This window comes from Chanos chanos, chromosome 2, assembly GCF_902362185.1.
Source record: "Chanos chanos chromosome 2, fChaCha1.1, whole genome shotgun sequence".
Taxonomy (NCBI): Eukaryota; Metazoa; Chordata; class Actinopteri; order Gonorynchiformes; family Chanidae; genus Chanos; species Chanos chanos.
The window spans coordinates 28603882-28629003 of NC_044496.1; the positions used below are offsets into that span (position 1 = coordinate 28603882).

At 41.3% G+C, this 25122-nt stretch overlaps 4 protein-coding genes across 8 annotated transcripts; 2 read left to right on the top strand and 2 right to left on the bottom strand.

Annotated features, from left to right (window-relative positions):
* Window positions 1-1620: 1620 nt before the first annotated feature.
* On the top strand, window positions 1621-6850 carry mmp23bb (matrix metallopeptidase 23bb). The gene is made up of 8 exons (XM_030765226.1): window positions 1621-1701; window positions 2515-2657; window positions 3275-3414; window positions 4613-4780; window positions 4904-5068; window positions 5565-5675; window positions 6224-6350; window positions 6655-6850. Exons 1-8 carry the CDS (start codon window positions 1621-1623, stop codon window positions 6848-6850), a joined length of 1131 nt encoding a protein of 376 aa, XP_030621086.1.
* A 2110-nt stretch (window positions 6851-8960) lies between these two features.
* On the bottom strand, window positions 8961-15885 carry pcyt1ab (phosphate cytidylyltransferase 1A, choline b). Its single transcript, XM_030766328.1, has 10 exons — window positions 15667-15885; window positions 14451-14563; window positions 14208-14304; window positions 13880-13996; window positions 13477-13628; window positions 13192-13270; window positions 12946-13088; window positions 11878-12066; window positions 9577-11372; window positions 8961-9432 (listed from the first exon to the last, which is right to left on the bottom strand). The coding sequence occupies exons 2-9, from the start codon at window positions 14559-14561 to the stop codon at window positions 11169-11171; spliced, it is 1092 nt and encodes a 363-aa protein (XP_030622188.1). The 5' UTR covers window positions 14562-14563; window positions 15667-15885; the 3' UTR covers window positions 8961-9432; window positions 9577-11168.
* A 530-nt stretch (window positions 15886-16415) lies between these two features.
* Window positions 16416-18594, bottom strand: serp1 (stress-associated endoplasmic reticulum protein 1). The gene is made up of 3 exons (XM_030765990.1): window positions 18394-18594; window positions 18004-18076; window positions 16416-17230 (listed from the first exon to the last, which is right to left on the bottom strand). Exons 1-3 carry the CDS (start codon window positions 18475-18477, stop codon window positions 17190-17192), a joined length of 198 nt encoding a protein of 65 aa, XP_030621850.1. The 5' UTR covers window positions 18478-18594; the 3' UTR covers window positions 16416-17189.
* A 484-nt stretch (window positions 18595-19078) lies between these two features.
* eif2a (eukaryotic translation initiation factor 2A) lies at window positions 19079-24953 on the top strand. 5 transcript variants are annotated; one of them, XM_030766453.1, is made up of 14 exons: window positions 19079-19111; window positions 19518-19587; window positions 19687-19758; window positions 19918-20036; window positions 20298-20397; window positions 20637-20719; window positions 20836-20909; window positions 21245-21389; window positions 21580-21696; window positions 21864-22438; window positions 22903-23016; window positions 23173-23289; window positions 24156-24221; window positions 24426-24953. In XM_030766453.1, the coding sequence occupies exons 1-14, from the start codon at window positions 19081-19083 to the stop codon at window positions 24489-24491; spliced, it is 1749 nt and encodes a 582-aa protein (XP_030622313.1). In that variant the 5' UTR covers window positions 19079-19080; the 3' UTR covers window positions 24492-24953. The 5 variants fall into 5 exon arrangements, with proteins under 5 accessions (XP_030622313.1, XP_030622317.1, XP_030622314.1 ...); XM_030766457.1 differs by having other exon boundaries at window positions 21996-22438; XM_030766454.1 differs by having other exon boundaries at window positions 19924-20036.
* Window positions 24954-25122: the final 169 nt, after the last annotated feature.

Here is a 25122-nt window from a genome sequence, read left to right on the forward strand (position 1 = left end):
TGTTTTTTTCCCCCCATCCCTCAAGATTTTCCTGACTCTTCAGACTGTGAGCCCTTCACTGCTCTTATTAGAAATTCGTGTATCAAATATTTATCCTAAGACACGGACCACACCGACATAGTCTCATATAGATTTTCAGTTAAAAAAATTAGGTGACGTGTTTAGTTTCAGCTGGGAAGAAGGTGACTGTGATTGGCTGACTTTAAAATCCTCACAGAAAGAGATGGGTGGTGTGTATTGTGTAATTGTGGGTATTTTCAGGACAAAGCACCTTAGATGCCAAGATAGCCCACTCCCCCACCCCATTCAAAACAATCATTTCCTCTTTGTCAATACTTCACTTCCCATCACAGTGATCGAACACTTAGGACTGTAGCCTGAAAAACAGCTAAGGTTGTTATTAGTCCTCTCAGAGCTTAAAGGGACTAACAGAGTGAAGGACAGACCGCAGGTCCCTTGGCCAGAGATGCTGAGTATCCCGTGTCAATGCCAAAAAATGTTCCCAACAGGTCTCTACCGCAGATTCAAACTCTACATGCTCAGACACGTCACTTTTTTAATAGTAACTGGTGGTAGACAGTATTCTTAATGATTCAGGATGAATCCAGGTCTACAAAATGGAAATCATTTTTCAGAAGGTCACTTTGCTCTCACTCCTCTGTCTAGTGATGAAGAGATGAGTCTGTTTAAACAGATGTGAGGACACCTCTCCTTTGTTGAGGGGCACATCTGGACTGATGCTCTCTGTGGATGGGCACCACAACATCCTGCTGGTTTTTCCACCTGCATAAACAGGTAACAAAAACACATGTGTGTGGTCACATATCCTCATTTGTTCCTCAAGTTCAAAGGAAACTAATATTCATGCAATCTACCTAACTTGATCTGGGACTGAGACCTGGAAACAAAAATTAGGAGTAAAAAAAAGAAAGAAAAGCGGATCTCATTCAAACGCATCAATGAAACAAAATTTTTTAAAAAAAAAAGAGGAGGGGGGGAGGGGTTAAGTACTGCCTGATTTATGTTTCGTGGAGGGAGCACGCTGGAGAGTTGTGTAGTAGGTGAAGGGTGCCGTTGAGAGGAGGTAGGTTTTCAACGCAAGCGGGGCGGCGCTCTTAGACTCACTCCCAGACCATACCAGACACCTGATCCGTTTCGTTCCCCAGTGGGTTGTGGCGAAAGTTCAGTGGAGGGGTAGAATTCCACGATGAATCCTGAACCCTGAAGGATATTCTGAGATATCGCCATACGCTGCGCCTGTAACTTCCACGAGAAGTTTAGTAGACCAAAAAAAATCAACAAAGACTAAGTCTGTTGCGCCAGTGGCTGACTTAGTTGAACCTTGAGTGGCTGTGGACTTGCTTTTGGAGGCTGCGTGGGGAAGGGCAAACCGCAACTATCTTTGGCGCTGACGCGCATGGACAACGATGTGCCTTTCTTTAACGCATTTCTTTATCGATACACCTTTATAGATATACGATTTTAATATTTCTGAAGTACATGCGCCGCTACTGTTGCAACAACTTCTGCTTTGTTAGAGTAACTGCACGAGGAGATTTCGAGGCAGAGCACAAAGTTGCAGACAGGGATTAAGCGATAAGCTCCCTATCTGATTTTGAGATGCGCTGCGTTTTGTCTGTGTCTTTGGCGCTGGTAGTGTTCGGCTGGACAGTGGGCTTCCCTTTGTGGGGAAAGAGAACGGTAAGCCAGAGTTGAACTATTGCGAATTGTTTTATCTGAATAACCCTTATGCAGTGTCCAGGGTTAAGTTTAATTTCGAGTGTCGCTCTCTAGTTGAATTGATTCTGAACGAAATGGTTTAGTTGTCTGTGAGTGCAAACATTAACTCTCAGTTCTTCGTAGCATGTGCAAAACGAGTCCATTTAAACAGTATTCATCTAGTTTGGACACAGTTCCTCGGAGTAATTTGTAAAATGCTAGAAGGAGAGGAAAGAGAGGGAGAGGGAGGACTGGTGGAGGTGGTGAAGGTCACAGGGGATGAAAGGGGCTCTCTTCACATGTTGATGACAGATACTTCAGCCTTTAGCCAAAAAAAGACTATATACTGAGGGAGAGAGAGAGGAAGACAGCTCTACATCTGTATAGCATTCTGTTCAACAGTTTCAGCATCTCTTTCATCCCTTGTTCAGTTAAGGGAATAGAGAGAGGACTGGACCCTTCATTCCCAGTAAACACCACACCTAGTTCCCCTCATTTACATTCCTGTACGCCCCCCCCCCCCCCCCCCCCCCGCACCAGCACCAGCACATTCTCATATTAGCCAATCCACAATCCCATGCATTACGTTCAGTCCATATCACCCATTACTCTCCTTTACACCCCCCCCCACAACACTCTTCACTGCATCTTATTGACTATAAAGGATGAACTTATAAAAAAGCACCCTAAAATAAATCAGGACTTCTTTTTCCCCATCCAATAATATCACTGCTTTTCTGACCTCTCAATCATGCACACACCACCTTTTCATTGTCCCTCTCTCTCTTCTCTCAGGAGGCTGGCATGCCACCCCTCAAGCTACACAAGGAGATTCCTGTGGGCACCACTGCGGATGTCAAAATGGCAATGACTCGGGCAAAGCGCTACGCTATCAACCCCCTTGGCCATAAATGGGAACACTTCAACATCACCTACAAGTGAGAAACAAAGAAAGAGTGGGCGGGGGGTGGGGGCAGGGGTAGGTAAAGGAAAGGGGAGGAAACAGATGGAATGGGTAAGGAATGATTTTTAGAGCAAGGGAATAATACGGATGCTGGAAGTACATATGAAGACATATATAAAAATGAATGAGTGAGAGTTGGAGGCGAGGGAAGAAAAATGTGTAGAAGAGAGTAAGAATATATCACAGAAATAAAGAATATAGTGAAAGAGGGAACAGGGAAAATAGAGTAGGTGAATGAAGATTGAGAAAATGACAGAAAGAAGAGAGATCATTCATTTAAATGGGACTGATTGAATAAGAGAAGAGTATGGAAACACTGATGGATGGAGGCAAGGAAAGAGGAGTGAAAAGCAGAGAAATGAAACTAACTTTAGTTCTGCTCGTGGCTCAGATCTTGACAGCTGCAGTTTGAGGCAGGGAAAGCTGGGAAAATGGCCAGATATATAAATAGTTTATAAAAGCTCTTCTTTGATTGACCACAGACTCACAGTATTGTGTGCCATACAACATCAGTACTCTGAAAGCTGGTGTGTGTGTGTGTGTATTGAAGTCTGGTGATAATTAACATGTCTCTCTCTGTCTCGTCTGAAGGATTGTCAAGTTCCCCAACACGCTGAATAAAGAGGACACTCGTAAAGCCATCAGTATTGCCTTCACTAAATGGAGTGACGTGTCACCTCTCACATTCGCTGAGATCACCAGCCCCAATAAGAGTGCGGACATCGTTATTGGTAAGTGTGGGAGAGCCCTGCACACACCAGCAAGTGTTGGGTTATTTCTAAGTGTTCAAAAGTGGTAAATTTGTTGTTTAAAAAGGCACACATACACCCACATACTCTCTCTCAGACACACACTGAACCTTCAGTGTGTTCTCTCAAGCTGAACTTTTTCTTCCAAATAACAAACAGGAAAGCCTTGAGGTAAGATGATTCACGCTAGCTTAATGCTGATCTGAAATCAGTGTGAAATGATACAGTCATAAGTGAAGGCAGCAGAAATCTTTGCGGCTGTCTAACTGTGGAGTAATGTATAGCGCTGGGTTATGTGTAACTGTGGAGTAATGTATAGCGCTGGGTTATGTGTAACTGTGGAGTAATGTATAGAGCTGGGTTATGTGTAACAGTGGAGTAATGTATAGCGCTGGGTTATGTGTAACTGTGGAGTAATGTATAGCGCTGGGTTATGTGTAACTGTGGAGTAATTTATAGCGCTGGGTTATGTGTAACTGTGGAGTAATGTATAGCGCTGGGTTATGTGTAACTGTGGAGTAATGTATAGCGCTGGGTTATGTGTAACTGTGGAGTAATGTATAGCGCTGGGTTATGTGTAACTGTGGAGTAATGTATAGCGCTGGGTTATGTGTAACTGTGGTGTAATGTATAGCGCTGGGTTATGTGTAACTGTGGAGTAATGTATAGCGCTGGGTTATGTGTAACTGTGGAGTAATGTATAGCGCTGGGTTATGTGTAACTGTGGAGTAATGTATAGCGCTGGGTTATGTGTAACTGTGGAGTAATGTATAGAGCTGGGTTATGTGTAACTGTGGAGTAATGTATAGCGCTGGGTTATGTGTAACTGTGGAGTAATGTATAGCGCTGGGTTATGTGTAACTGTGGAGTAATGTATAGCGCTGGGTTATGTGTAACTGTGGAGTAATGTATAGCGCTGGGTTATGTGTAACTGTGGAGTAATGTATAAGCATTGACTTATGTGTAAATGCTGAGTAATGTGTCTGTGTAGAGTTAGTTTGATGTTATGAGTAAGAGAGGAGTAAGGTGTAAATTGTAAAGTATAAAGTGGAAAGTATGTAGTGGAAAGTAATGCATAAGTCTGGAGTTATGTGTAAGTGTGGAGTGAGTATGTAGTAATGTATTAGTGTAGAGTAATGCAAAAATCCATGGTAATTTGTAAGTATTCTTTGTGTGCTAGGTTTCTACACGTTCAATCACACAGACTGCTGGTGGTCTCCGCTGCACCCGTGTTTTGATGGGCTGAACGGGGAGCTGGCCCACGCTTTCCTGCCCCCCCGAGGGGAGATCCACTTCGACAACCATGAGTTCTGGATTTTGGGCAAGTCACGCTTCAGCTGGAGACAAGGTACAAGTTTAACTTCTGCTGTTTTCGTTTCTGTGTTTAGAGACATTACTCTATTTAGCATTTTAACCCTCTCTCCCTCTCTCTCTCTCTCTGTTTTGCTCTGTCCTTCTCTCCTCTGTACAGGTGTGTGGTTGAATGACCTGGTACAGGTGGCGGCCCATGAGATTGGCCACGCCCTGGGCCTGTGGCATTCACGGGATCCCCAAGCCCTGATGCACCCCAATGCCACCTACACAGGCCAGAGAAACATCGGCCAAGACGACATCTGGGGCATCCAACGACTCTACGGTACTACCATAGTGGAAGGATTTTAAAACTCTGTTTCTGTGTTTGTGTGAGCAAAAATGCATTCTTTTATGTGTTCATGCATGCATATAGTTACGTCACTTTTATATTTCTTGATTTGGCAGAATCTTTTATTTTTTGCATGAGTCTTGTCTGTATTTTCTTGCAAAGACTATTTAATGTATATTCTGATTGTGTGTGTGTGTTCTGATTGTGTGTGTGTGTTCTGATTGTGTGTGTGTGTTCTGATTGTGTGTGCCTACGTGTTCTCGTGAAGGGTGAGGAAAAGCTCTGGTCTGTTCTAGTGCAAAGCATTTACATTTATGACACTGTGTCTGTGTGTGTTTGTAAGGCTTGTTGACTCCGTGTTTGTGCATGTGTGTGTGTTTGTAAAGCTTGTTGACTCTGCGTGCGTGCGTGCGTGCGTGCATGCGTGTGTGCATGCGTGCGTTTGTAAGGGCTGCTGACTGTCTGTGTGTATGTGTTGTGTTTCTGTCAGGCTGTCTGGACAAGCGGCGGGTGTGTGACCCCTGGGCTCGTTTGGGTTTCTGTGAGAGGAGGAAGAGCTTCATGAAGAAGAACTGCCCCCAGCGCTGTGACCTGTGCTACGGTGAGAACCGTTACACCACATTCCTAAGATAAAGGTGATCTCAGAAATGACTTTATCACACTACTTACATCTCTTTACCATTTCCCAAAGCCACCTCATTTACTTCATATTCAGCTATTCTACACAAGTCAATAGCTACATAGATTGTATGAGCACCAGTTTCAGTCCACAAAAAAAAAAAGAGTCTGTCCATTTCCCACCTCTGCCACTCTTGTTGGTTGTGAGGTGAAGTGACTGACGTGACCTCTGTTCTTGGCGACTTCTGCGAGATTTATGAGTATTTGGACATTCCAAAGGAGAATAAAAGAGATAGAGCGGAGTCAGTAAAAAATCGTTTACATTGTGATGATTTCAACAATATTCAGTAATGCGAAAGTAATGTGCAATACACAATAAACCAAATCTTAAACTACAATTAAATCCACCCTTTAACAAATGCTAATCAACATAGGTGTGGATACACAGCTGCATCTAGAAAAACAAACATAATTTTTTACTGCGTTTTTGTTCAATCTAAATTGCTGAATGACCCATCACATGTGCTGCAGAACTCCTAGATGAGGTTTCCACACCAACACCACCCCCTGCTAATGTCAAGATCAAGATGGTCCCACGGGGAAAAGTTGTTGGCTTCCGATGTGGGACAAAAAACACAAGGGTACCTCCCAAAGTCAGGTAGAGGGGTTTTAAAACTACATAAATGGTATTTGTGAGATTTTGAGAATGGTAACTGTGGGGTTTGACAGAGAGTTGGGGTTTGACAGAGATGAGACATGAGATCATACTCAATCTAGTGACCACACTACATGAATAGCCTGGTAACATATGAATGTATACGTATTACATAGTATGCTCAGTATCATATGTAGGATTTACATAGATGATTTATTAGCTCCTTAGTAGTAACTTTCAATGACAGTCTATGTTTGTGTAACAGATGACCTCACTTTCCCTTTGCTATGTCTCTCTGGTGAACCAGTTGGTATAAAGACGGAGAACAACTGCTGACCTCCATCCCGGGCTACATTGTGATAAAAGACCGCGATCTGCGCCTTGTGGCCAACGAGTTTAATGAAGGCACGTACACCTGTCGAATCCACCGTCGCGGTAACGTGATATCCGCCAACTCCTGGGCTATCCGACTGAAGCCTGAGCAGACCTCTAACAATAGTTGATGGAGTAAGAATTGTCGAGAGAAGGAAGGAAAAAGGAGGAGAGGATATGGAAAACCATACGGATTAACCACTACCTCCTACATTACCGGTCTCTCAACAGCGCACGCAGAATCGCTCTCTTTACATCAACTGCTGCATAAGGCAACGGTCTGTGAGATAGTGTTTATTAATGATCTTCCGCGAACGTTTACGAGTGGGGATGCAGACACTAAAGACAGATGTGATTTGCTAGAGGCTGATTTTATGATGACCACGTCAATACATTGTTCTCAAATTTGCTTTGGTCAAAACGGTTTGACGGCAGACAAGAACAGAAACTAGCTGCCTTCACGGAAGACAATTTTTATACTATATACTCGATTGTACAGACGCATCATTTCACGACGCATGTCATTTTCACATCTGGTATTCTGCAGATTACACAGAATGTGTGCATCCTTCATAACTTCACAACTAGAGTAAAAACCTCGAAGACTGGTTAAATATCAAGCCAAAATATCTAATCTAGAGGTATGCCGTGAACACCTCTCAAAAGATCAAACAAGAGTCACAATGGACTTCATTTGCTGTTTTGTGTTATGAGGGCTATCGGTGCACGTTGGTAAAACAACGCGTATCAAGTTAATTAATGATGAACTAATGCGTTTATATAAGTTCATATAAAGCAAGCAGTCAGTAGTTTTGTTATTTGTTATGGAGTGTGATTGACTTGTTAAAACCAATGGTGCTAGATTTGTACTGGAATCATTCTATAATTTGTGTTACATTCCATGTCCACTGATGATAATTATATTTATTCTAACTATTTTCTTCAAAAATATCATATTTTACCCATTAATGGAAAGCATGTTATAATATCACACAAACATTTTGTGCATCCTATGCTTCATTTAGCTTGAAATTTGTCATGATGTTCCTAAATTGACAGTTTTTGCTGTGTCCATTTTTCAGTTGAGGGTGTTTTGGTTTCAAAATAATGAATAAAAACCATTAAAGTCAACCACGACTATTTCTTATTCATTTCAAAAGTCTAAATACTACTGCAAAATCATATTTTTAAAATTGATTTTCTCATTTAAATAATTTAAATATCTTAATTTATTAATGTCCGCAAAAGTTCTGTCAACTGTGTTACTAACAGAACTCCACCCTGCAACTCAGAAATGGTTTGTCCCAATACCATAAGACCAACATCACATGATGACATTTTCCTCTGTGGTGGAGAAGTTGAACACACTGTGCTGACTGTCCTCTCATTTTTTTCAATATTTTATCTATAATACTGCATTGTCAATGAGTATATTAATTGACATAAATTAATTGTCAGCTGTGTTACATACATTGTTAAGGATTACAATTTTTAAATAATTTTAATTCAATCATATGTTCAAATTTGACATTAACCTGTTCAAGAAAATGAGGTCAGCCATGGTCAGCCATGCAAGGCCTCCCACTGAAATTATGGGTCAAAATAGGGAGCTGAGTTACCCAATAGTCTACATCATCAGTCATCATTATCAAATCATTATCATTATCAGTCCTCATACGTCACAACACACATTATTGATATGGGCACACTTTCCCTTTCTCCCTCATCAATACGTTTTGGAAAAATCCAGTTGTTTTAAATGGTAATAAATAAATGATAGTAGTAATAAATAATAGTAATAATACATAGTAGTAATACACATCCTTTCCCTTAAAAAATCAACAAAATTGTTAATGTTTAAGCTTTGCAACTAGCTGATATGTTACATTGAAGGAATATACTAACTTGAACCACTGATTGTTCTATTGAGAAAGAACACTGTTTTGGAACTTTTTTGCTGATGTGAAATGTACCCCAAATTAGAGAATGACTCACTGTTGGTCATTCCGTTCCACCCAGTTTCACTCAGTGGAATCAAAGTACTGTGTAATGAACAAACAGCGGTATCTGATGAATTTGCTTATCATGAAAATGCTGAACCAAAATATATTATACTTCTGAATGATTAATGTTGTTCAATGTTTAAACACATGTGAATGACACACAAGAACAAATCAACAGTGAGCCATTTGTTTTCTTCTTCTTCTTTTTTTTACTTCTAACTTTTAAGTAAAAAGTTCAATACATGGAAAAAGACGTAGGCAAACGAACACGTGTATAAATATATAGCAACATACAAAGGAGCTGGTTTACCAAAACCTCAAAATGCTTGCAGCTCACGCAAAACTTGCAACGTGATTGGTGGCCACAATGCACCAGTCACTTGTCCTGTTGGTATTTTTGCACGTTAAGGCTTACAAACTTTACTGTACATGGATACAGTTTTGGTAAATCCAGCCGACAAAAGTTTCAGGGAATTGCTCTTATTGTTGCTGTTATTGTAAAATTATAAACATAATACAACGGGTAGTCTCGTCATTAACAAGATGAATCACATGTTCAGTGATTCGCCTAGGGGTAATTTCTCAGGTACTGTACCTGTGACCTCTAAGAGTCATTTCCCAGGTACTGTACCTGTGACCTCTAAGAGTCATTTCTCAGGTACTGTGCCTGTGACCTCTAAGAGTCATTTCTCAGGTACTGTACCTGTGACCTGCGATGGACTGGCGACCTGTCCAGGGTGTTTCCCCGCCTTTCGCCCTGTGACCGCTGGGATAGGCTCCAGCAACCCCCGCGACCCTAGTTAGGATAAGCGGCTTAGATAGTGAGTGAGTGAGTGAGTGAGTGTACCTGTGACCTCAAAGAGTCATTTCTCAGGTACTGTACCTGTGACCTCTAAGAGTCATTTCTCAGGTACTGTACCTGTGACCTCAAAGAGTCATTTCTCAGGTACTGTACCTGTGACCTCTAAGAGTCATTTCTCAGGTACTGTACCTGTGACCTCTAAGAGGATGTGTTCCGTCTAAACAGCTACACTAGCACAGAGCTCTCACGTCTCCAACTGGGCCCCGAGCATTGTAAACATGGAAAATCCGTTGGAGGAAAGAGCGAGTGGAATGCCACAGTGCTGCAGAGAGGGGGGTGGGTGGTGGCATCAGCCCTAGGGAAATGAGGCCATCAGACATGGTCTGAACTGAAGCCAAGACTCAGGAAGACCAGATTATGTCAAATGTTGAAGTGAAAGAAAAATGGAAATGTAGATGAGATCAACTGAAATGTATGTCCTTTCTACACATGACACACACACACACACACACACACATATGTATATTACTAATATCTGTAACAAGACTGTCAAAAGATAAGCAAAGGGACAATGAACAAAATATGTTTATGTTGAAATAACTGAATTACTTTTGGACAAAAAAACAAAACAAAACCTGAGCATCCTCCACTGCTACCAGGAAAGAAATCTGCTCTAAATCATTGCCAGGGGTTGCTATGGTGATATGGGATAGCTGGGCATTTAAGACAGAGAGAACACAGATAAGAGGACGATAGATAGCAACCATTCATCCTGGTGTTTTCCGGGTGAAGAGAACCCACTGCTCTGTGCTTTACGGGAAGAGGGGAGGGAGAGCATTCCATGACTCCATAAGGGGGGAAAAACTCCCAAATGTCCCTCATCACCCTCTGTCCCAAAACCCCAAATCCATCCAGACAACACAATGCCTATTAAACCTGTGGATCTGGCCAATGTAGAGAAATGCAGAATACACAGCTAAACAATAGCTGCTTTGGACCATATAACGCAAAAGTGTACAGAGGCTGTACTTTTGATTTGAGGTCCCTTCAAGCCTTAAGAGTGAGAAACCTGAATCTTATCCACATAACACAAATTTACTTAAACGTTTTACTACACATGATGTTTGACATAACAGTTTATATGGTGGTAAAGAACTATAGCCATGTGCTTGGGCTGAAGGTAGCATATGATTGAATTTATGCTTGGTTTATCCATGAACATACACAAATTTTACATAAATAAACAAGACTGGAGCATCACATTCAAGACTTTCCCAGGAAAAAACAAACAAACAATGTGTGGTCCCTTTTTACCTGGGATCAGATATGAACATACACCCAGGGTTTTAAACGTTAGTTGAGATAACTTGTGTGTGTTTGTGTTAGTGTGTGTGTGTGTGTGTTTGGTCTGTTTACTGACAGAGAAAAGAGGAGAAACTGCAGACATGGTCTGACCTCATGGCTCTGGTGACAGGGTGGTACTGAGTATGGTTTTATCCTAGTCTCTGTATCTGCTCAAACATCTCATCCTTGTCCTTCAACACATCACATCAGCCAGGACAGACAGAGAGAGAGAGAGAGAGAAAGAAAAAAAGCAGAAACAGGTTGATGGAAGACAGGTGTTACGGGGGTTAAACGAAGAGATTAGTCTTCCTCGTCCTCATCCTCGCTAATGCTGTTTGCTCCGCTGTGAAGAGGAGGTGAGGATGGAGGAGACGTCCTTGTGAAGAAGGGGAGGCGGAAGGCAGGGGAGGGCGGGCGCTCCTCCTGCGTTGGGCTGCTGTCGGGGCTGTGTCTGGGACTGATGGCCTGAAGCATTCTACCCCTGCCCTCCTTCAGCATGTGCTTCTACACACAGGACCCCCCCACACACACACACGCACACATGCACACACACACACACACACGCATGGGGGAAGAACACAAGGAGACATAGGAAGAGAAAACACAGAGAACTGTCAGTGCTTTTCAAAGATGTTTCCATTGCACTTTAATCTCCAACAGCTAAAGGCTGTCCAGTGTTACAGAGCAATGTTTCCTTACTATGCAGAGCTACCCAGGCCTCGGGGAGCAGAGAGCAGGCCTGGGAAACACTGGTTTAGACTATACACTGAATACTAATGACAGGTCAAGCAGAGAGAAGTGTCTGCTCACAGTCAAAAAACAGTGAAATCTATTGACTGAAATCACTTTAAGAAATTAAAAGTGAAATTTATGTTACAGTGTGATATACATCTTTAAACACAATCCAGAACACACACACACACACACACACATATACACACAAAGGGTAAGTATACCTCCTCTAGCCTACTTTTCACATAAACAATCACAAACCAAACTCGCGTCTTACCAGTGCGCCGTCTGGTCCAAACATCTGAAGGAAGTTGCCGATGAACTCTCTGGACTTCTCCTCCCATTTCTGAATGAGGTCGATGCTCTTCTCCTCCACCTTCTGCACAAACTCCTTACTCTTCTCCTCAACATCTCGCACCTTCTGCTTCACCTTGTCTACGTGCTCCTGTAGATGGTACTTCTTCTCCTACAGCACAGACAATCACAGACACAGGGTTTTCCTACTGCACAGACAGTCACAGCCACAGGGTTTTCCTACAGGACACAGACAGTCACAGACTCACAGGGTTTTCCTACAGGACACAGACAGTCACAGACTCACAGGGTTTTCCTACAGGACACAGACAGTCAGAGGGCTTTCCTACAGCATAGACAGTCATGGTCAGGGGGTTTTCCTTCAGCACAGACAGTCACAGACTCACAGGGTTTTCCTACAGCACAGACAGTTACAGACTCACAGGGTTTTCCTACAGGACAGACAGTCACAGTCACAGGGTTTTCCTACAGCACAGACAGTCACAGGGCTTTCCTACAGGACAGACAGTCACAGGGTTTTCCTACAGCACAGACAGTCACAGGGCTTTCCTACAGGACACACAGTCACAGGGCTTTCCTACAGGACACAGTCACAGTCATGGGGTTTTCCTACAGCAAGGACAGTCACAGACTCACAGGGTTTTCCTACAGGACAGACAGTCACAGACACACAGGGTGTGATCTTTTCTTTGAGCTTTAGGAAGGAGTCTCAGGCACTAGACCAACTGTGCACAGATAGTATACAGCTGTACTAAATGACTGAATGACCTGTGCTCATATTGAAATGTGTGATATTTCTACACTGGTCTCTGGGATGTAAGCTGAGATTTATTAATCAACGTCAATGTCATTGAATGTCTTCTAGTCATTTGGTTCTGATTAAAAGCTAACAGTCCTGATACCTAAATGATCCTGTTTAAATAGTGGAGGGAGGAAAGGAATATTTTGGGGAACACACAGTGGAGGACACACAGTGGAGGAGTCTTAAAGGATGAGGATGAGTGTGAGAATGGAATATGCCTGGACTGACGTTGATGAAGCTGACGTTGAGCTCCTTGGCCGTGTAGCCCCTCTGCAGGTTGCGACGCACGTAAACGTCATAATCCCGCACAATTCGCGTGATGATGTCAGAGGTAGAGATGCCCTCCGTCCTCTGGGTGGGGGCGAACATGCCTAAGGGAGAGAGACAAACAGTGGTCAGTTCAACCATTGTTCTCATGACGACCTCATCAGATGAGAAGATAACCCGCAGGCCTGTGGCAGCCATGGCCATTACCTGCTCTCTTTATGTGCTCGTAAACATCGTCACTCCCCGCAGAGATGTACGGAATATCATCATGGGCAACAAAGTCAATCTGAGGAAGGATGAAAGGACAACATTCATGAGATTCAGGAAATGAAACAAATTAAATCAGTGGGAAATCACATGAATTAGGTGTTCAGTGTCAGAAATGGATCCCTCTAAGGAAAAAAAAAAGCTTTCTTAACCTCAGTAGATCCTTTACAGACATTTAGTGTTTTTTAAATGTAAAGTTTTAAAAAGGTCTGACAGCTCACTCACTCTGTGTTTGGCAAGAAACTCTGGTGTCAGTGTCCACGGCGCATTACGCACAACCTCATCCACGTAGCGACAGTGACTGACAGCGTCGTAGCGCTCATCTTCGTTCATCACAGTAAAGCCCTTGAACTTATGCGTCAAATCATCATTGCACACTGCAGAAATGGAGATAATGTTACTGTAGAATTTACGCTGTCAGATTCTCTTATTAGGATGTGGGCAGCAAATCTGTCAAACATGTGACCTCCTAGAAGCATAAATCAACTCAAACATTTGGCTGTTCTGCGCACTTGCTTTTATAAAATGAAATGTGTGCTGGCTCAGAGGAGGCACAGAGGAGGCACAATAAAAAGGGTTGGTTTAGCACAGTCACACAGGGGAGCGCTGGGCTTGACTGATGACTTACCTCCTACAATAAGGTGTGTGTTTGGAAACAAGCTCTTGGCCTGCATCAGAGCCCTGGCATGACCCGAATGAAACATGTCAAAAATCCCATCAGCATACACACGCACAGGTCGATCTGCTAGAAACAGCAAGAGGACAAACAGAGAGGGAATAAACACCCCAAAAGACCAAAACAAACACAAAAAAACAACACTCACTGTTAATGATTAGCCAGTGAAACCTGAGACAGAGAAAGCACACATCAAACAAAAGCTTGACAAAAACAAAAACTCAAACAAAAATAAAAAGCAGAAACATTTTGAGTGGATAAGAGGTGTGTGTAGACCCACGTGGTGTGCCACGCTGTGCCTCTTCCATGGTCACGCGAACATAGGGTGTTTTTACTGTCTCCAGTTCATCTGCAAATGGGGCTGGTTCTCTAAGGCCCTGTAACACACACACATTGTCTATGTATAAAAAAAAAACTGTAAAAAATATGGTTTTAATTAGAGCAGTGAATGCTAAGCATTCAAACACACCTTAATAAAAGCCATTTTAAACCACAAAGCCCTGTATTTCTATCACTCTCTCACCACAGTGCGACGTGGAGCTTTGGCCAACCGCTGACTGTCGTCCGTTTCTCCATTTGAGCCTTCTCTCCTCCTTTTTCTAGGGGTCTGATGCTCTGAGCCGTGTGCTTCCATGCCTGAATGAAAGAAAAGCTGTCAAATCAGGGCACCCTTCGGAGAAAATAAAAAAAGTTTTGTCATGTTAACAGAAGCTGCTGCAGCAGCTAGAGAGAAAAAGAAAAAACACTGTGGATTCATCAGGATTTTTCCCAAAAGGCCAGTTTGTTAGGCACAACAGAGCAGTGAACCACAAGAAACTGAAACATTTTTCCAGAGTAAACACAGACACTCACAAATCCATAGAACTGTACATACAGAGTTGTTAAATGACAGTTCTGAACTACGTCAACATGAAGCAAAATCTCCTTTCTAGCGCTGACGTGTTTTATTGCACTCTGTTGTCACATGGTGGAGCTGTTCTGCAATAATAATAATAATAATAATAAAAACCCGCGATAGGGCACAATTGGTGAATATTCATTATTCTCACTGTCTGTCACTGCAAGCTGTAAATGTGCCAGGTGACATTTCTGTCGCTAGCGCACTAGGGGAGTCAAGACATGACGTGGCACAGGACAGGTTCCTATGACTATAGGGGGCAGTAAGACAGGGTCCGGTCATTGTATGTTAGCGACAAAACAGTTATCGTTTCCATTTTCTCACACCGCCCCTTCAATTACTCTATTGTTTTCCGATATGTAAAGCAGCACATATATGCCCTCTTAATACAGATAGAAAGCATCGAAAGATTCAAAATCGAGACCGAATGAGCCTCCGTAACCGGTCAGAAAAAACTCACTTAGTTGAACCAGTTTTCGACTGTCACAGTATCCAGACATATGTGACTAAGAGAAAGTGCACTTCTCGCTCAGAGCTTTATAGAACTGGCAGTTAGATTTCGAAGATTTGGTGTACGTCTTTGCACAAGTATACTATTACACAATATGAGGCAAAGTCTGTTTAAACAAAACAAACCAAAAAACTTAGCGAGAAGAATAAAGTTAATACTTTCGTGGTTAGACATAAAATCCCCTCAGAATGTGACACATTTCACGGCCTCTCCACCAAGATGCATTCCCTCTGAAGGTTACACCAAAGGTATGATTTTATAAAAAATTTTCGGAAGGTAAGAGCGAAAACATGACTAAATGTACGTAAAAACTTAATGTTAGCTACTAACCCTCAACAGCGCTCTGTGCGGAGTTGGCAGAGGTGGAGCAGTGCTTGGGAGAGGTTTTTTTGTGTGTCGACACGGTCCAGACACAGTTAGCTGATTAACAGTCTGTCGGTGCGTTTTGTACTGTAGTAATTAATAAAGGTTGTAGACAGCTGCTACATAATGTGGGTAATTGACTTAGCTTGAAATAGTTAAAAGCGGACATCAGGGACCAGACGGGGATTGACAGCTTCTCAGGAAACTACAACACTTGTAGGAAATGACGTATTTAGACTCCCTCACTATCAAACCAACGATATCAAACTCTTACTTTGATGTAACGCTATCCTGCCCCTTGTGGCTGGCCCCCAAACTAAATGTAATACTATTACCTTCACCATTATTGCAATTAAATGTTGAACTTTAAGTTGTAAAAATATACGATCTTTGTGTATTTCGATGGCTTGTTCTCTCATATTTTTCACGCTGAAAAGTTACAACCATGCAACTCTCCATGTAAATAGAACCTGTTTCACAGCATGCCTAATGATTCAGTGCTGCCATCTGGTGATCAAAAAGTGTAGTGCCGCGCCCATGTACACGCTCATAGTATGCGAAATCATCAAAGCAAATTTGTCTGAAATCTGAAAAACTGTGATCACCAGTAATAGATAATTAAAAATAAACTGTCGTGTCTTCATAGCATTATAAGAACCATAACCAACACACAAAAATCAACGTGTTTGTGCTGGAACAGATGAGCCACAATTAAACACACTCCTTCATATTCTTTTATTTGTTTTGAATGGGTTGTTTTGACTGCAAAAGCAAAACCATAGTTGCCACTTATTTCATTTGTTCCAAACTTCAGACACAAATGATCTGATACAGATTTTGTTGAAGTCATAGTTTTACAAATGTACAAACGAAGCTTCAGAGAGATGCAAGATCCTTAAATGGTGCATGTTGTCATCAATTACAGTTGTTGTTGTTGTTTTGCTTTAGGAAATAAGCCCTGCTATTAGGTTGATAGAGTTGAAACTGACAGCTGTTCTAGCATGCCTTCTCTCTCTTTTTGGCACATCACTCAACACAGACAGTTCAAAAAACATTTCATGTCTTGGTCCAAATGAACAATGCCAGCAGACCTTGACATCTGACAGTCCTTTTTCAAATCACAGAGGAGAATCAGAAGAGACTAAATGGAAAGAATCACATTAAAAGAAACAATTAAAAAAAAAAAAAAGAAAGAAAAAAAGAATGTTGGATTCACCAACAAACTTGGTGAAAAGTCCGGTGCTGGAATGTTGAATTTCCGTGACGTATGGCTTTGTCAGAAGTTTTCTTTGACATTTCTCTTTCTCTCACCCACTTGTATAAGACTCAGGAGATCAACGGATAATGTTTAATCCGCCTGGCATATAAAAGACGAGCGAAGATTAAATAAGAAAGAAGGAATGGACAATTGACCTTCACCCTTGAGAAGGGAGGGGTGGGGGGCACAAGAGAGAGAGAAAGCTGCCAAAAGTTACGGTCCAATCCCAAGTTTACATCCCCATTCTGATACTCTGGATGATCTGGAAAATTGCTGCAGAAGAAAATATTGAGAGAAAGAGAAAATTAAGCATATCAGGAAAACTAATCCTAGTTTAGTATGTTAATACCGTCAGTGACAGAGTAAAAAAGTATGCAGGTGAGTGTTACATCCCGACGTAATACTGTTGACTATACTAAGGATATTTACTGAAAAAACTGTGCGTGTGTGTTTGGTCCAGTTGCTGTTTGCACTGAAGAGCTTCTCTCACTGCTCATCAATTCAATCAGTATTCTGACGCTGCTAATCTACTCACCAGCTACATGCTGAATAAAACACACTGTAGTCTACTGCCACAATACAAATGAGCACAATAAAGTCCTTAATGTTTTTTGTAACCTTTATATATATATATATATACATATTTATTTTAAACCGTTTACAGAATGATATTGACAGAACACTGACATTAAGGTTGTAAAGTGTCGAATAACAAGACCGGAATCTAATAATGTAATTCGGAGAGAAAATCTATACAATTTAAATGTACAAAGATCAGGGTTTGTTGGGAAGAGGTTGATAGTGGTGACACAGAGCAAAAACGAACTTTGTACTTCAAAAGATTGAGACTGGTTTGACATACGCGACGGATAATGCACTTGATTACATCACGCAAACTAATCTCTATCCTTACCTCCAGAGTACATCTAACATCTAGACCTTTCCAGTTTTCGCAAGTTTTGACAGTGAGAAATCTGATACGTTTAGATTTAATTTAGGATGAACAACGCTTAAAACGAAAGTGACAGATTGTTTTAAAAACTCACCCGAGCCGCATACGACAAAGATGAATAATGCCAGAAGCCATGGTCCCACTGCGGCTTTGTCTTCTTGTGACCTCTAAAACAGAAATAAATATGGTCACTAAACATGTCACATAGTTTCGAATGACAGAATTATTAACAATTCCACAAAACACAAATCGATATCCAATTGACTGAACGTCATATTTAATATTAACATTGGAGCACGATTCTTCACGCCTTCCGTTTTTAATTCCACGTTTAATCATTCCAAATTAGAGTACAAAAGCATATCACAGTACAGCACTTTACCTTAATCGATTTTAAACGTTCAAGTGAGTTCCATAGATGTTTAAGTTAGCTAGTTAGCTAGCTCCCTTCAGCTCACTATACAAAAATCCACCTTTAACTTACCGCTGATTTCACTACATTTCCTCGTTGTGTAATGTTTTTGCTGTGTTTTTCGTTGGCCATACGTATTCTCTGTTTAGCAACCATTTTTTTCGTCACTGGAGTCACCTGGGCAAGAAACTGAGGGGCTTTAAAGTCTGGATGTTCGATTTCGCCGGGTTGTCGACCACTACTGTTAAAAAGTAGATGGGTTTTCGTCTCATGTACTCCAGAGATGTCTACGTACGCATAAGGTAGACCACACCCACAAAACTTATTCCGCGGTCGTGGCGAATAGCTGTCAGTCCACCGCTCATGTGACAAAAAGCCGCCAAGTACTATTCAAATCTTTTAAGGGGAATACGTGTGGAAAACTGATGTTTGTATCAACATGACTGTGTATTTAACCGGAGAGTGGCTCTACCTCTAATCTCTCTGTACACTTTATCTCATATCTTGGCAACCACTCGCACTTTAACAAAAAAATCAGTGAAACAAAAGGGCACATTTGGAATCAGAAACTCAAATAAACTCTAATAAATTTACTATGTCTTGTAGACCAGAAAGTTATGGACACAACCCGCGTTGTGCAGAAGTGCACTGTCAGCAGTAATTGTGGTTATGCCGACGTGTGGCACGCAGGTTTACTCACACCTAGTCACGCGGAACAATTTCGTGTTTCCTGTGAGACGGACTCTTTTCCTGTACAACATGGCGCCACTCCTCACACCGCTTTTAGCAGGTATGTTGAGGCACTGTGAATGACTGGGCATGAGTGACTGGTTACATAGGCGGCATGGTATTTTTTTTTAAATAGTGTGTTACTAAACGTCTTAAATCACTTTGCTCGAGATAAGCCTCATTCTTTCATTCATTCACCAGTACAGTTCACGGCTAAAAGTTAGCTACGGGGTAGCTAACCATTCACTTGATTTAGATGATTAGATTTTGCGCTTGCAAAGGAGCAAAGGACGATTATTTTTTTCACTGATGTGTGTGAGACCTGCTGACCACATTCATGTCGCCATGTCATAACACTATTTTTTTCCTCATAACTTTTAACGGCTTGCGCAACATCAAGGTATTGTGCCATGTGAGTTAGAGAGGTGATCGCAGTGGCTAACAGTCTGCTTCTGTAAAATTCGCAGTCCGTGGTTCGGACGGCACATCGCTGCTTCGTGGACCACCGAACTGTGAGGAAAATTCCGCCTTTCAGAGGTAAGGACCCTGCCAATGCAGTGTAATGTAACACAATAAATATTACCATGTTTGGGCCGCATTATCTTGCTGTGTCTTAACTAATGTCTTATTTTTCAGGGACAGCCGACAAAGTAGATATGTAACTTTCAGTAAAGACGGTTCCTTGTTCGGATGGTGTAATGGAGAAAAGTACGTACTTTAAAACGCACAGCGCTAACACAGTAAAGTTCAGTGCATCAATTTGTCAGTAGCTGACAAATCTAAATTGAAAACATGGAGTGTTGCTTTGAATTTTGGGCCTGTTTAAGGTTCTAACCGACCCCAGCTTTCTCCGTGTCGCTGTGTTAGGGTCAGTGTGGTTAAGAGCTCAGATGGCTCTTTGGTTGGATCTTTTGACCTGCCGAAGACCGCAATGCTCGAGTTCTCGCCACAGAACAAAGTGCTCGCAACTTGGCAGCCGTACACTAGTGAGTAATTTTCGTGCTATCTTGAAACGATTTAATTTGTTTAGGGGTAATGTGGCCATAGTTCTTGGGGGACATATTGATGTGATTTGACAAATGCGATGCCTTGTTTACAACTTCACTTGATCATTTTATGTGTAAGACATAAAGCTCAGGACAAATGGACTCATTTGTGCAACACTTCTGGTGCTAAACAAATGAATTGTTGACCAACCTTATTGTAGCATAAGCAGTGATGAACTATGGATCCTTTCATATGTTTAGAAACACAGGACAATCCTCAGGGAGCTCCAAACCTGCAGTTATGGGACTTTCAAACTGGGAACTGCATCAAGGCCTTCTACCAGAAAAAGGTCCAAGGATGGTGAGTAGATGGGGAAATGGATATCACAGTGTGGGAAGGTCTGGTCACATCTTTAAACTAGGTTTCAAAAGAGTTACATGAAGAAAACTTAGATCAGAGGTGACTTATGAGTCAGTGGGCACTGTCTTTGGACTGGTATGTTGTTGTTTTGCTGTCACTACAGTGTTATCTCATTGGTGAGTCTTAACCTACCTCTAGGCGTCTGTCATCTGTGTTTGATGTATGTTTTTCTTCCCCAGGTGTCCTAGTTGGGCTGATGATGAAAGTATCGCAGTTAGAAACGTCAACAATGAACTTCACTTCTTTGAGAACAACAATTTTGGTAAGTGTGTTTTATGGGTGTTTTAAACCAGTACAATAAATTAAACTTTATTATTTGTTTTGGATTTAGTTTTTTTAAGTCACGTGAATCAACCGTATGTTTACTTTCCCTTTCAGAAACAATTGCAAACAAACTTCACCTGCAGAAAGTCTCAGAGTTTGCCCTCTCTCCAGGAAATCAGCCCAGCAAGGTATTTGGTTACTGAAAGAGTTTAACATATTGATTGTGACAATGTCTGTTTGTGTTTAATTTTCATTGCTTGTAAGGTAAAAATGACAGTGCATCTTTTTTGTGCTAAAAAAAAAATTCAAAATATGGGAATGACAGCCTTTGATGTTTCTTTGTGTGTGATTCATATACACCTTTTGTCATTGTTTTGTTATTAAAACATCTTATGACATGCTGAAAAGATGTAATTAAAATGACATGTTTTTCATGAAGAGACCTGTACCAAATCTGCATCAGAGGAATGTTAAGATGCTGACGTTTCTGAAATGAACATCATATTCCACCCTGTTGCTCCAGGTTGCTGTCTATGTCCCAGGAGCAAAAGGCGCCCCCTCTTTTGTCCGGCTTTACCAGTACCCCAATTTTGGTGGTCCCACCTCAGCTCTGGCCAACAAAAGTTTCTTCAAGGCAGACAGAGTGACCATGCTATGGAACAAAAAGGGTAATGTCTTAACCCTGTCGATTCACTAGGGAACTGCATGCATTGTTTGTGTAAAACTTTGACGAGCAATTTCAGAATGCTTTTTAAAAATATGACAGCTGTACAAAGCTTTGGTGTTCTTGCTGTTCTTGGCACAATAGCTGCTGTCAGAGTAGTGACGGAGTACTGACAGTTCTTTTCTTTCCCTTAGCTACTGCCGTTTTGGTGACAGCCAGCACAGAAGTGGATAAAACAGGTGCTTCATATTATGGAGAGCAGACATTACATTACGTTGCTGTCAATGGGGAGAGTGCTATTGTCCAATTGCGTAAGTGTTCTCTTTAGCTCACTGTCCAGTGATATAGACCTTGCATAACTGTATAGGCACATCTAGTCAGTTTTGTTACTAACGGGGAAATACTCTCTGTAAAATAATAGCTAATAAAAATGCTCTGTAATTTGTCCTAAAGTTTGTATATGTTTTCTTCTGTGCAGCAAAGAATGGCCCCATTTACGACGTGATGTGGAGTCCCAACTCCACTGAGTTTTGTGTGGTTTACGGTTTTATGCCAGCTAAAGCCACCATCTTCAACCTCAAGTGTGAGTCAGTCTTTGATTTTGGCACAGGACCGCGCAATGCTGCCTTCTACAGCCCCCAGGGTCACATCCTGGTCCTAGCTGGGTTCGGGAACCTGAGGGGCCAGATGGAGGTCTGGGACGTGAAGAAGTACAAGCAGGTATCGAAGCCACAAGCAGCGGACACCACGCATTTCTCCTGGTGCCCGGATGGAGAGCACATCGTCACAGCAACCTGCTCGCCAAGGCTACGTGTTAGCAACGGCTTCAAGGTCTGGCACTACACTGGTAGCGTGCTCTACAAGCAAGACACGCCCTCTGGGGCAGAGCTGTGGGAGGTTCTGTGGCAACCGTTTCCTTCTGGAACATTCCCAGAGAAGCCAGTGAAGTACCAGGCAGCGCCCAGTGAACTGGGAAGCACTGAGGCTAAACCTGCCCAGGCCTACCGCCCCCCTGCCCTCCGCAACAAGCCACAGACGGCCAGCTCCAAACTGGTAAGTGACAGCAAGCAAGATAGATCTGCTGAAGAACATGCCTTAATTGCATTTTAGCAACAAAATGTCCACTTAGCGCAAAGTTATGTCCAGTACCAGGCCTTGTCTTTATCCGAGTATGCAAGTCATGATGAGATTGCATATTTGCCAATCTGAAAATACACTTTTATTTAGGAGTATTTGTTTTACCTTGTATGAAAAGGACAGGTAGTCCTCCAATTAGATTAATCTTTACAGGACTATACTCCAGCCTTGCCACTCAGATAACAGGGGCTCCAGTCATACTCTGACTGACTGAATGAGATGTGAATCAGGTGCGAAACGGGATTTACAGTCTGCATACACCTGGTCTCTCCACAAAAGATTGCCTGATGTTGGCCTGAGAGCTGAATGGAGAAACTGTGAAGACCAGAACTGCGTTGATATGAGTTGGAATCATTTATTCATAATTCGTTTACCCCCAGCATGAAGAGGAACCCCCACAGAGCATGAAGCCTGGTGCAGGTGGAGAGAAACAAATGTCCAAGTCTGCTCTGAAAAACCAGAAAAAACGAGAGGCTAAGAAAGCCGCTAAACAGGTTAGAGTGCTCCCAGTGAAAATAAGCCAGCAAGTGTGTCACATAATCATTTTAAAGCATGCTCTGTGTGTGTGTGTGTGTGTGATAGTTTACAAAGTGGTCATGTTCTTATGGGGGAAAACCAAAAAACTGTAATCTTCGCCAACTTCTCAACAGGAGATGAAGTCTGATGCTCCGCCCACTCAGACAGAGCCCTCTTCATCCAATGCTGCCCCTGCAGCATCCACCTCAGGAGATCCTGATACTGACAAAAAGATTAAGAATCTAAAGAAGGTACAGTATATCTTAAAGATTAAGAATCTAAAGAGGGTACAGTATATCTTAAAGATTAAATATTAATGATTACAAATCTAAAGAGGGTACAGTATATCTTAAAGATTAAATATTAATGATTACAAATCTAAAGAGGGTACAGTATATCTTAAAGATTAAATATTAATGATTACAAATCTAAAGAGGGTCCAGTATATCTTAAAGATTAAATTTTAATGATTACAAATCTAAAGAGGGTACAGTATATCTTAAAGATTAAATATTAATGATTACAAATCTAAAGAGGGTACAGTATATCTTAAAGATTAAATATTAATGATTACAAATCTAAAGAGGGTACAGTATATCTTAAAGATTAAATATTAATGATTATAAATCTAAAGAAGGTACAGTATATCTTAAAGATTAAATATTAATGATTACAAATCTAAAGAGGGTACAGTATATCTTAAAGATGTTAAACACAGAAGATTTGGTCTGTCACTGTTACTGTAAGAATATTCTGTCTGATTAGTTATCACCATAGGCATTCAGAATATCAGTGTGATTTTTTTTTTTTCACATTTGAAAATAATAAATGTTCCTTTGGGTGACATTCCAACAGAAATTTCCTCTGAAGTCACAATGCTGTCAAGAATGATGCTGTCAAATGGAAAGATGTCATTTTTAGTTATTATTGAAGTGTATATTATTAAATTTTAATGGAAGTATTTAAATTATAGCACTTGTTAGTTTAATATGGAATTTATACTTTAAACATGGAACATATGATTTTTAGCTGTCTGTGTCAGTGTGAAATAGTTGAGCTTTAGCAGATGCTAAGGACTGGAATCAAAAAGCATATTTTCTGTATGTTTGGACCACAGAAACTTAAGGCTATTGAAGAGCTGAAGGAACAGCAATCGTCTGGAAAACCACTGCAGAAGAACCAGGTATTCTGTTCCTTTAAAACGCTCACAGTTGGCCATCGTATAGTCGTCTGGCTTTGATTAAAAGTCACGCACATGAACAGAGAGTTGTATCAGTCTCTACGGTCATACAGCCACAGTGACTGGAAAATTCTTCTTTTGATTCAAATGCATTGTATTTCTATTCTCTCTAAAACTGTTTTTCTTCACAAACACCTCTACTTACAGCTTGAGAAGATCCAAAAGGAAGCCCAACTGTTGAAGGAACTTGAGGATCTCGAATTAGGACTTTAATAATAAAAGGACTCTGTTGTTTTGCATCTAATCTGAAATAGTCACTGAACACAAGCTGAGACCATGCTGGATGCGGACAAGTTTGTTCTCATGCATATCCTGAAATCAGCCGTCATTAGCTGACAGGCAGATCCGGCATAAAGAATGGCCTGCTTTGATTTCTTTAGCCATTTGTTTGAAGCCTTACACATGCATTTGAATTGTTAAGTCATAATTGCTATGCAATGTTATGTATGGGGGGGGAAACAGTGATCGATCAGATTTTGGATTGTATATAGTGTAACGTTATTAGGTTTAAGATTTGTCACGAAGCACATTTTTTGTGATCCATCTTAAACACAAGTGGATTTCAGTTTGATCTCATCTAGCCCTATGAGAAATCAGAATGGCATCTTTTTTTCCCTTCCAGTAGACAAAAAACGCATTTGTGGTTGGAGTTAATAAATTGTTTCAAGTTTACATAAAAAAAAGAAATAAATGTTTGATAACACAGAATTACACTCATGGTAGTATGTTTAAAGTTGTCAGTCGTCCATACCTTTGTTTTAATCTACATGTATGTCTGGCAAGATGGTGAAAGGAGATTTTTGATCTACTTTAAAGAGCACCATGTGCTGTTTTCCTCTTGGTT